General features: G+C 41.7%; 2 protein-coding genes across 2 annotated transcripts in view; both read left to right on the forward strand.

The window, feature by feature from the left end:
* The window catches only part of LOC134469380 (lysophospholipid acyltransferase 2-like), an 86,803-nt gene that overhangs the window by 48,177 nt on the left and 26,090 nt on the right, over positions 1–12,536 (forward strand). The gene's annotated exons all lie outside the window — the stretch shown is intronic.
* On the forward strand, positions 7,486–11,411 carry LOC134469381 (uncharacterized). Its single transcript, XM_063223602.1, has 2 exons — positions 7,486–7,598; positions 8,629–11,411. Exons 1-2 carry the CDS (start codon positions 7,511–7,513, stop codon positions 9,447–9,449), a joined length of 909 nt encoding a protein of 302 aa, XP_063079672.1. The 5' UTR covers positions 7,486–7,510; the 3' UTR covers positions 9,450–11,411.

Here is a 12,536-nt window from a genome sequence, read left to right on the forward strand (position 1 = left end):
CATGGGTTTGATCTCCGAGTGACAAATTACTAGCCGGGGCGAAACAGTCTGGCGAAAGCTAAGAGGAATCCGTCTCCATGGAGGGGTGGAAGATGGTCTGATCTTACTCTGCCATTTAGCCTCTTACTGCAGCAGGGGTCCCCGGCGACCCTATTCACTTGCTGAAAATGCTTAACTACCTCATAACAACATTGCTATGACATTACAGAGAGCCATAGTGCTGCACTAAGGGGTTAAAATCATTGGAGTTCTGAATTCAAATTAAAACTCATATTGTGCTTTATTAGCACGACTGTTACGATATAGTGTCGCAAAAGCATACAAATAACAAAACAAACGTGTTAATAGTGTTTAGCTGCGAAAGATTGGGGTTACCCTTATTTTTCCAGTTATTTTTTTGCAATTCAAGTTGTGGACATCTATTGAATAGCTTGAAATGGTACAAGAAATGATGAAGACAAGATTTGATTACTCATCAAATTGCTAGACAGAAGAGGGAAATCTAACTAACCTGTTTCACACATTTATTACATAAGAATACTTGCTGCACACTCAATCACATGCACAGAGGCACGCACAGACACACACACACACACACACATGGACAAAGAGACCTCCAATTTCCTTGTGCGCTTCCGGTAGAAATTGAAACTGAAAGTGAAAGTAAACTCCTACTATACGTTATGTTTACTGTACTGCAACTCGTGCTGAGGCTGCAGTTTCATTTTAAACAGCTAGAAGTCTGCACTGCGTAAGAGTAAGAGGTTCTCTCAGTTGTCTGAATTCTCCCCTTTCGACATCACAAGAAAGAAACAACGCAAAAAGGTAAATATAAAATCCCTCTCTATCTTCAACAATTTAAAAAATACTGTATAGCTGACAGAACCAGAGGTGTCAAAAGTGAAAGTAAAAAAAGAAACACAATAAGCAGTAGACCTACTTGTCTTAGTATCAATTGACTGTGTTCGTTGGATCAAATTTGTGGTGGGTTCTTGTTTGGTAGTTAGTGTTTCTCAATAATAACACAGTCTATCTACTTCATTACAGTATAGTAAATGGTGTATCAGCTATGTAATGTTATGTGCTAGTGTTTTACAGTACTTGAATGAATTTACTTTTACTTAAATTTTTGACACCTCTGGACAGAATCATGAGTATGTTTGCTTCATGGTGTATGCAACGTGGTGTAGTGTATGTTGAAACAGATTTTGCATGTCGGTTTTCAAATACTTTCAGGACAGAATAATAGCTAAGCAACTATGTTACAAGTACAAAACATGTACAACAAGTACAAAACAACTATAACAAGTACAAACAAGTAATGAAAGAGTTTACCGAACATGTTAACTGTTTAAGTACATACTGTGGTATACAGGTTATGTTTGTTATGCAACAGGCTTCATGGTAGCCATTTAGAGCATGAGAAATGCTGCCTTAGTCTGTGAGAGAAAATAACGTACACTGTACTGTAGATTTTTGCATGTGATTTCTCCACCGTGCCACGCCTTTTCACTGTCAAAGTTCAACTTGGTTAATCTTTGATCACGAAACCTGATATGACGACGTGGACAAACTGAAACCGTTTTCAAAGCTATCACTTAAAAAAAAAAATTAAAAAAAAACATACCGGACAGTAGGCGTTATCAGCAGCAGGTATAATGCAACCAAGTTAAATACAGTGGCAAACAAAGGAGTATACCTCTGGGTGTGATATGAAAGCTTTGTAAGAAGAAGTGAAGCTGATTTTGTTTGTCTGAAGTTGCCACTGCCCCATAGCAAAAAGCTCTTTCAAGGTGTGAGTAGAAGAGTAGTGTTTCCAAGCTGACAAATTTTTCAAAAAAATCACCTCAGAAGTTCAGCAATTTGTAATTGGATGTATTTTGCTTTACGATCCCCCATTGGTAAATGAAGCAGAAATTTGTAATATTTTGCAATTACGTACATTACTGGTCCGACCCACTTAAGATCAAAACAGCTGTATATGGCCCCTGAACTGAAATGGCTTTGACACCACTGCTTTGAACAGGGCGAACCCTTGAGTTAATACCTGATCTGTGATCCTTCCCAGGTGGTGCTGCACGGGGCGGAGTACAGTAGCAAGATGTTGAGTCCACTGAGTGATATCGACCCATGTGGTTCAGTGGTCATAGGCCTACTTGCCATTGGGATTCACTGGTTGTGGAACAGTAAGTTGAACTGGTAAATGTACAGTACATCAGCACTTGTTACGTATACTTTGTTGTATTTTGTTGTTTGTAAGGTTAATCTAACTTGGTATTGTTTGTCATTATGCATATTTCCATCACAGATTTTTAAACTCTATTGATCATTTCATTTTTATTTCTGTTCCTCTGGGACATACTCACCAGGACTCTCCGATCCCAAATATGAGGAGGCACAGGCTCGAGCCAAGACAGCCTTAGACAGCCTACGCACGTGGGCCGAGAAGCACCATATCGAACACCAGATCGACAAGTTGCAGGTAGACTTCAGACGCAATAGCTCGGAGAAGGGTCACCCCATCTTCAACCTGGACATGGTCACGATCCTGGTAGATGCTTTGAAGGAGCTCTTGGTTAGACTGAAGGTCGAATATACACCCGAGGACATGAAGAAGATGATTGAGAATCTCAGGACGATCTTCTCAGCAAAAGAGCGGGAGATTCTGGAGAACATGGTTGTCGACTTGAGCCAAACGATTCCGGACTTCAGCAGGGAGGTGTGTGGCATATTCAGGCCCTTCCTGGTCCAAGACATCACTGACTACATGGAAGACCATGTCAAAAACAACCACAGCAACTCCCGGAAGAAACTGACCAAGCGTGTGAATGAGCTTGTGGAGCTGATGATCCAGCATGAGGTGTTCATTGACACCATGGCCAGGGATGAGTGGCTGTTGAACGGGAGCAGGAACAGGCAAGAGGAGGAAGAAGACCAGGTGTACAAGACACCAGAGGGGAGAGAGGGGCGTTATCGGAGGATGAGAGAAGTGTGGAATCGAAATATGAAGGACATACTTGGGAACCTTAAGAAAATTCTTGGGAAAATCAAGCTTGCCTACCAGAATGGTCTGGATGTGTACTACTATTGGGCTTAATTGTACAGATTAACGATGGCGTTTGAAAATGTGCTCCAGTGTTTCCCACAGAAGAAGAAGTTGCATGTATGAAGTGAAAGTGTTAGCCCACGTGCTTACTCCAATTGACACACTTGACTCTCTCTCTCTCTCTCTCTCTCTCTCTCTCTCTCTCTCTCTCTCTCTCTCTCTCTATCTATCTATCTATCTATCTATCTATCTATCTATCTATCTATCTATCTATCTCTTGAGAAGAATGGTGTTGCGAAAAAAGAGGCTGAATCAATTTGTGCTGCTGCATCACACACTGTAATGGTCAATGGAGCATTTCTGTTTATTATGATGAAATCCAGTTTAATGTTGTGGGTTGTTCACATATTTTTCACAGTAAATATCCGTCTTTGTTTTATTACACTCCTGTTGTGTGTAGGCCTACATGAATACAAGTGTTCCGTTCCGAGCCTACTTTTCTCTTAGATATGTCTAAAATAGATCATTAAACTGTTTTACAATTCTGGTGGTGAACATGTGTGGGTGTTTTAGCTTAAACATGTACTGTACTGGTATCCATGTACTGTAGTGGTGGGCCCAGACTGTGCTACATAGAGGAATCGACAATACAGTAAACCAGGGGTTCCCAACCTTTTCCAATTTGGGGCCCAGTTTAAAAATCTCACAAATGTTCTCGGGCCACCTCTTAATCCAATAAATACTGCAGCTCAAATAGCTTAAACATTCTACAGCTTAAAGGGGGTTGCAACGTTCAGTCTATCTTTTGGAAGACACACTAAGCAATACATACAGTTTAATTTATTTTCACACACACAAATACTATGTAGGTTTTTAGAAAACAAATTCATTGCCCAATTGCAACAGCTTTGTGGCCCACAAATGGGACCTATCCCACAGGTTGGAAATCATTGCGGTACACTCCATTAGTGAGCGTATCGTTGAGCGCCAGTTGAGCGAGACAGGAAACAATTGGCGGGCCGGAATCGAACCCGGGTCACCGGCGTAGCATCCCAGTGCCCCACCGTTAGATGCACGGTGGGGCCGCTGTACACTTTTACTTTGACATTGGCAACAAAACAGGAAACAGGACCAAACAGATGGTGTTCTCAGAGTGTTCTTCTGGATGACCTGTATTGGACATGGGCTACGTTTACATGAGACATTTCATTCAGAATTAACTCACTTTAATTCTGAATAAAGCTTAATTCCGCTATGAAAACATCATGTAAACACCTCTTAATTCAGAATGAAATGAAAGATCAAAGGAAACTCAACGGAACTATTTAATTCGGAATTATTAATTCGGAATTATAAACGGCATGGAAATGTAGCCATATTCAGGGTAGCTGGCCCAAATGTTGCAGACCCAAATATTAGCAAAATCATTTGGGTCAGTGATTCCCAAACAGGGTTACCACTGTTACCACTAGACAGAGCTCTAAATGAACTTTTTTTTCTTCATCACCAGCCAAAATGATTAGTTGATGTTTATCTTACTATACATACACACATTCACTAAAGGTAAAAGTGGCTTGTAAGTTCTCTTTTGTACCAAGTGGAGGGGGAAAATGTAATGATGGCAAATGTATGGAGCATAGTCACATTGGATAGAGGACGAGGTATAGAACATGAGTGAAGGGTTACTCATGGTATGACAAAAAGGATATGCAATATGTTATCAGTGATTTACTTTTAAATGCACTTTGTGAAATCACATTTTGAAGATACTGTATTTAGGGGAATAATCATGGTGCACTTAGGAAAAGTATAATAGCAATATGTTGTCAGGTATTTGATTTAAAATGCACTTCATAAAATTACACTGAAGACGTTTGGGTGAGGTATAATCATAGTGCACCTCCAAAAAATACACTACGAATAGGCCTATGTTATGACAAAGTACACTTTCAGTAAGTTCACTATTAGAACACTATTGGTATTTATTTACCTCTATACAGTTGTTGACAATACACTTTTAATATACTTTCAGGAAGCACACTTTAGCCAAACATCTTCAAAGTCCATTTAAGTTGGCTAAGTGTACTTTCTATGAGTGCAACTTAATTACATCTAATTTTAAGTAGGCCTACACTTCAAAGAAACATATTGTAAACATACTTTTTCTTTGCACCAAAAGTATGAGACTCTTAACATGCTAAGTACACTTTGGTCGTGTTTCTATACTTAACTCTACTACCTTTTAATCTGGGACCTTATTGGAGCCCTTCTTCCCCCTAGTGCCCATTCAGGGTAATAGCAACGTATTAAGAAGAGACATTAGACAAGGGATAGAGGGGTTGTGAAGAGGAGAGAAACAAAGAGAGAGGGAGGGATAGAAGAAAGGAGAAAAGGAGACAGACATCAAGCTGAGGAATATTGTGCATGTGTGCCTGCCTGCTTGCATGAGAGAGAGCGAGAGGGAGACAGAGAGAGAGAGACAGAGAGAGAGAGAGAGAGAGAGGGAGAGAGAGAGAGAGGGAGAGAGTGTGCGCCTGCCTGCCTGTGTGTGTGTGTGTGTGTGTGTGTGTGTGTGTGTGTGTGTGTGTGTGTGTGTGTGTGTGTGTGTGTGTGTGTGTGTGTGTGTGTGTGTGTGTGTGTGTGTGTAGTGTAGGAGAGAGATGTGGGGGTTAGTTGCACTGAAGGCCAGATGACTATATTTATGGACTTGTGACTGCACTATGGCCCAGGGGGGCTATTTTAGGGAGGGGGAGGAAAAGGGCCCGGGCACTTTTGACTGAAAGCCCCTCATAATTAGAAGCAGTCCATTCACCGTTGGGCCCTGCACCCTAGTGGGGCCCTATTTTCAGATGTTTTTTATTTTATGTTTGGAAATAGGGGTCCACGAGGGTGTGCGGGGCACGCTGGGAAATGCCCGCTATGCTAGATGTCCAGTTCAGCCCTGTACTGACTATGGCCCAGGGGGCTATTTTTAGGGAGGGGGGAAATGATTAACTGCCAGGGGCGCCAGTCTCTTCCGGTGCCCTGTACAGACGTACTGAAACTTGAACACACTTTTTCAAAACTAGTGTGTTTATTCTCATGTAGCTACAGAAATTGCAGTGTCATCTCGATGGGAATTATTATTGTCTATGTCCGTAAAACTCCATTTTTTTTTCATTTTCTAGACCGTGCAAATGGTGAAAAGGCACAAAACCACCTCCCATTTCCTTTTGGCACTTCCGTCGAAACTGAAAGTGAGCGTTCACTTCCCCGTCATATTTACAGTTCTCCGGGGGACACACTGTATAGATCCAAAATTAGACTACTAACGTCTTTCACAGAACAAGAGGTTCTCTGAACCCTGAACTGTCAACATCACAAGCAAAAAGGGATCAAAGCAAAAAAAGGTAAATATAATATGCTTCTGTATCTTCTTCAATTTTAAGATTATTGTAACAGACAGAACCATGAGTGTATTTACATCCGTGAATGTGGCTAGATGTGGTTTAGATTTGTGTTAGATTTAGACCATGTTTTTAGATTTGATGACACGCTGAAGCAGATTTCCAGGTACAGTAAGATTTTCAAATATTTGCAGACAGGACTGCTGGTCAGACTGCAGGTCAGACAGGACTGCTGTTCCAGGCAGAATGCATCAGCAGGTTTAGCACAGCCACATGTCCAGTAAAGGGCTATAACCAAAAAGCAGGACCAAGGGCTGAGTAGAAGGGTGTGTTACATTAACCCTGAGCAGTTTTTCTGACATCAAAATTATGTCTACGAAATTATTCCAGTGAATGTGTAATTGATTGAATTTGCTTTGCGTCCTTCATGAGCTATAAACAACTTCCATAGGATCAGGCTGTGGCGCTGCAGTTTAGTCTTTCTCAACAGGGGCTTTCACAGCTACAGTCGGCCAGGGGGTGTTAGGGGTGTTGGCAGGGTTATGATGAGGTCAGAGGGGCGTTTGTTCAGAAAAGGTGGAGAACCACTGCTGTACTTTAAAATAAGCGGCAAGTATGACACCAACCTCTAAAGCATCATAAGAGGGAAACTACAGTATGTATGTAATGTGGTTTTAAACAGAGTAATCATTGAGAACTGATAGATGATTGTAAGAATAATTCTTAGACTTAGTCCTTCGTTCTGTATGTTTCTCTGTTTCTGTGTGAATTTTTTGGCAGTGCCCATGCATAGATAAGGGTAGGGAGTGTTCTCTCCCTACTGGACAATGTTAGCCCTGTGTTTCTCCATTCCTTCTGTGCTGCCTTATTAAAAAAGCGCCTTCGTGGGAGGAGAGACAGAGAGACAGAGGATGCCAAGCGAGGAACTTGTTTTCCAGGGCTACTCACTCTCTCCTTTTGCGAAAACCAACTGTAAACTCTGATCAACTTGTCATGGTCTCATCTAATTAATTAGTTCAATTAATTTCCTCAACAATGATCCTTCTCAGGTGGAGCTGGCTCGGTCTGCAGTAGCAAGATGTTGTGGTTACTGAGCCACATTGACCCACTCTGGGCCTCACTGGTGGGACTCGCGATCGGGGTTTACTGGTTGCGGAGGAACATCGGTAAGTTGACATTTTTGCAGACTATATGCCTACAGGACTGCATCCTGCTAAAACACTGTCTACTACCGTTTCCCTTTAACAAAGGGAAACCACCTCTGTTTCCTCTGTGCATCTGTGATCTGACCTCTTACCTTCATAGACTTTGTCGATGCTAAGCCAACCCCAGACGATTTGTAATTTTGCAGACTTTATATAGTACCTGCTGCAACCTAGAATAGAGAGTAGAGTATCGTTTATTAATCCCGAGGGGAAATTAAAGTGTCCAGTAGCATACATACAATATAAATACAGAATACTCAAGACATTACACATATATTACTGTAACCGTATATACTGTAGCTCACTCTTACAGACATTTAGCCCAATGCAGATCTCACTTTCTCTCGCTGTCTCTCTCTCTCTCTCTCTCTCTCTCTCTCTCTCTCTCTCTCTCTCTCTCTCTCTCTCTCTCTCTCTCTCTCTCTCTCTCTCTCTCACACACACACACACATACACACACACACACACACACACACACACACACACACACACACACACACACACACACACGCACGCACACACACACACACACACACACACACACACACACACACACACACACACACACAGCTGTGCTCTGTGTGTGTGTGTGTGTGTGTGTGTGTGTGTGTGTGTGTGTGTGTGTGTGTGTGTGTGTGTGTGTGTGTGTGTGTGTGTGTGTGTGTGTGTGTGTGTGTGTGTGTGTGTGGGTAGGTGGGTGGGTGGGTAGGTGTGTGGGTGTGGGTAAGACCCACCTTGGGCTGAATGTATGTAAGAGTGAGCTATATATGGTTAATATGTGTACGTATGTGTGTAATGTCTTGTGTCTTCTGTATTTGTGTATGTACAGTATGTACCGGTATGCTACTTGACACCTTAATTTCCCCCCGAGATCAATAAATTATACTCTACTCTACTCTCTACTCTACTTTAAGGTAAACCAAGGCCTGATGTTGCTGTAGAGTTTTCAAAATGTTGGGCATTACAGTTTTATGTCTTTCCACCCCTATAGATCCTAAATATGAGGAGGCACAGGCTCGAGCCAAGACAGCCTTAGACAGCCTGCGCATGTGGGCCCAGAAGCACCATATCGAACACCAGATCGACAAGTTGCAGGTAGACTTCAGACACAAACGTTCAGAAGAGGGTCACCCCATCTTCAATCTGGCCATGGTCACGATCCTGGATGATGTTCTGAAGGAGATCATGGGTAGAATGAACGTGGAGTATACACCCGAGGTCCTGCAGAGCATGATTCTTAGGAATCTCCCACCGTTCTTCAGTAAAACAAGGATGAAAATCCTAGAAGAAAACATGGTTGTTGATTTGAACCACAACATCTCTGACTTCAGCACAGAGGTGTTTGGGATCTTCAGGCACTTTCTGGTCCAAGCTGTCACCGACTGCATGGTGGACCAAATTATAAACGTACAGAAAAACTCCCGGAAGAAACTGACCAATCGTGTGAATGAGCTTGCAGAGCTGATGATCCAGCATGAGGTGTTCATCGACACCATGGCCAGGGATGAGTGGCTGTTGAACGGGAGCAGGAACAGGCAAGAGGAGGAAGAAGACCAGGTGTACCAGACACCAGAGGGGAGAGAGGCGGTTTACCGGAGGATGAGGAAAGCATTGAACCAAAAGATGAAGGACATCTTTAAAGACCTGAACAAGATTTTGGGACATATGAAGCAGGCCCACAAAAATTGCCGTCCGGTGAACTACTATTGCACTGAACTTTCAGACCCGAAACAGGAACAATTCCAACCTCCGTCAACAGATTTCGACTTGGATGTCCAAGCCCTGGTTGAAGAATATGAAATCTTTAAGTAGAAAGTAAACCAGGGAACCAGGGCTATCCCCACAAATAAAATAGCCGAAGTAAAAAATTATCTTATTATACAAACTGGAACAGTGTAACACAATCCAACAATTTAAAAAACTGCAGTAATTCCCTGATGAAAACCTTAACAAACATAACTGAGAAATGCACTAGGATATTAAACAGAGAAATAAATAAATAGACAAATAAACCACACATAAACAGTATATATATATATATTTTTATTATTAAATCATTACATGTTGTTAGTTTGTTAATTCCATTGCATTGCACCCATAACAGTGTTTCTTAATCACTTTAATCTTTGTCAAATGTCTTAATCAGGATCTTTATTCTTTTTCCACCATGTGCACTTTTCAGACTATTGTTATTTCAGACTATTGTTATTTCAGACTATTGTTATTATGAATATATAGTCTTATGATTGGTAAAATAGGATTGATAGAGACATGGAGGAGGTGGGACAATTCGAGAGCCTTTGCATATGGCAGATGAATGAGCAAGAGGGATTAAGAAGCGGTTTACATGTATATGGATCTTTTTTGAAAAAGGCGTTGGTTTTGGCCGTACACAGAGTTTAAAAATCTGCTTATCAAAAATCCGGATTGAAAATTATCCCATTCAGGGGGCTAAAACGCACCTGTTACAATTGAGTTTTTCTTTTTATCCACATGTTGCGTTTACACCTTAAGGGCGCGATCACACAGACCGCGGATTTTACAGTAGGAGGCGGATGTGTTCTATTGTTTGTCAAAGAAAATGAGCAGATTACGCGTCTAATATCAGCGCAATTCGGGTTGCAGATTCTGCGCCTCTCCGCGCCGGGCGGATTGAGTTGAAAAAAGTTCAACTCAAGGCGGAAAACCCGCGGAAGATTTCTAGATGTTTGATAGGAGACCGTAATCAAAATTCATATCAGATTCTCTATCCAACGTTAGGGGAGCAAGAAAAGAGCTTGTCTTCTATTCATTTTACATAGATGAATGGATAAAGCATTTTGTGTATGTTTTCATAACATTTAACGACATAACACCATCAATTAGGCTACGTTGCGAGTGACAGTTGAGTCGTTACGTTGCCTAGTCACCGCATTCGAATAGGCAGTGGATCCGCGCTTGGTGTGGTCACTTCTGATTAATCAGCTGGATGCGCATCGCAGATTGTAGGCAGAAATCCGCGGTCTGTGTGATCGCGCCCTAACAGGATAAAAAATATCCACATTTAAAAATATCCAGATACGTGTAAATAGCAGCTGAAGCTCTGAGAAAGCCGGACTAGAAGGCCAGCCATCAATCACTCCTCGTTCTCCTCCAATTTAACAAAACAAAATTTGGTGTAACTGATTTTGTGATGTAGGCTACAGTTCATCATATGAAGAGTCATGAAAGCATTATCATTAAGCATTATCATTAAGCATTATCATTATCACCATCCATATTAAGTATTATTATCACTTCATTTTCAATGTTGTGAATTCGTATCATTTATCAATCAGTGCTGATCAAATTCACAACATAGTGTGCCTTTGCTGTATGAGCTATCAGTTACCATCTTTGTATTTTGTCACAGACACTGTATGTCACATAAATGGCATACAACTTTTAAAAACAAATGAATGTCTGCCTGTCTTTGTACATGAATTTGAATATACCATTAAAGTTTGCATGCACAGCTTGCTGTCCTGGTAGCAATAGAAATACTAAACAATACAACACAAAAGTCAAGCCAGTGCAACAGTGATTTATAATTTCGTTGGTACGTATGCTAATTTAATAGTTAAAGCATGCACACAAACAAGAATGGTGAGTACAAACAATACATTATTCTCCTTGCAGTACCGTATATATTTTGAATGATGAAGCAAGCAAGCTTCTGTTACAGTGGCATAGTATTGTCTTTGCCATAACTGAATGTTGTCTTTGCCATAACCGAAGGTCATTTAAGGCCAAGAGTCATAAAAGGTTTATGAAATGGACATAATCTTTATGACTTCTCTATGACTGTGTCATGACACTATGACATGCTACAAAGGCCAATTTCCATTTATACATAACCATCATTACCCACATCACCATTCTACGGTGGCCCCGGGGAAGGATCGGCAAATGACCCAGGCCGGGCCGTAATCAAACCCGGGTCGCCAGCGTAGTAACTCAGTGCCCTACCATTGGGTCACGGCAGGGCCTGGCTGGTGTTAATTAAGAGCCCTACACATTGCTCTATGGGGCCACTGTAACATTCAGGTGAATGCTGAAACAACCTACTGAACACTGCACAACGCTCTTTTCACAAATAAAATATAAATGCACCCAATCACCACCAAAAAAGGCAATGAATGAAATTTGCCCAACAATCACTACCTCCGATTGAAAAACACAGAGAAAATACCCGACTATCTAAGAATGTCGCACACAATGAAGGAAATTTGCCCATGGTCCTGGGGAGTAACGCTCCACCGGTTGTCATAAGGGGGGGGGGGGTTCAGACAAGGATCAGACCAACAGTTGTGTACTTCAAGCCGATCTTATTTGAAACCCTTCTTCCCTCTAGTGCCCATTCAGGGCAAAATAGCAAAATATTAAGAAGAAAGATTAGACAAGGGATAGAGGGGTTGGGAAGAGGAGAGAAACAAAGAAAGCTGGAGGGACAGACGAAAGAAAAAAAGGAGAGACAGATCAAGCTGAGAAATATTGTGCATTCATGCTTGTCTGCCTGCATGAGAGAGAGAGAGAGAGATAGAGAGAGAGAGAGAGAGAGAGAGAGAGAGAGATAGAGAGAGAGAGAGAGAGAGAGAGAGAGAGTGGGTGTGGGTGTGGGTGTGGGTGTGTTAACTGTCAGGGGCGCCAGTCTCTTCCGGTGCCCTAGTACTGACGTACTGAAACTTGAGCACGCTTTTTCAAAACTAGTGTGTTAATTGTCGTGTAGTTGCAGAAATTACGTACAGTATTATCATCTTGATGGCAACTCCTATATATCGTTTATGTTCGTAAAGCTCCGCTTTTGCATTTTCTGGACTGTGCAAATGGTGAAAAAGCACAAAGCCACCTCCCATTTCCTTTTTGGACTGCCATCGAAAC

Source organism: Engraulis encrasicolus, chromosome 18 (genome assembly GCF_034702125.1).
Source record: "Engraulis encrasicolus isolate BLACKSEA-1 chromosome 18, IST_EnEncr_1.0, whole genome shotgun sequence".
Classification (NCBI taxonomy): domain Eukaryota; kingdom Metazoa; phylum Chordata; class Actinopteri; order Clupeiformes; family Engraulidae; genus Engraulis; species Engraulis encrasicolus.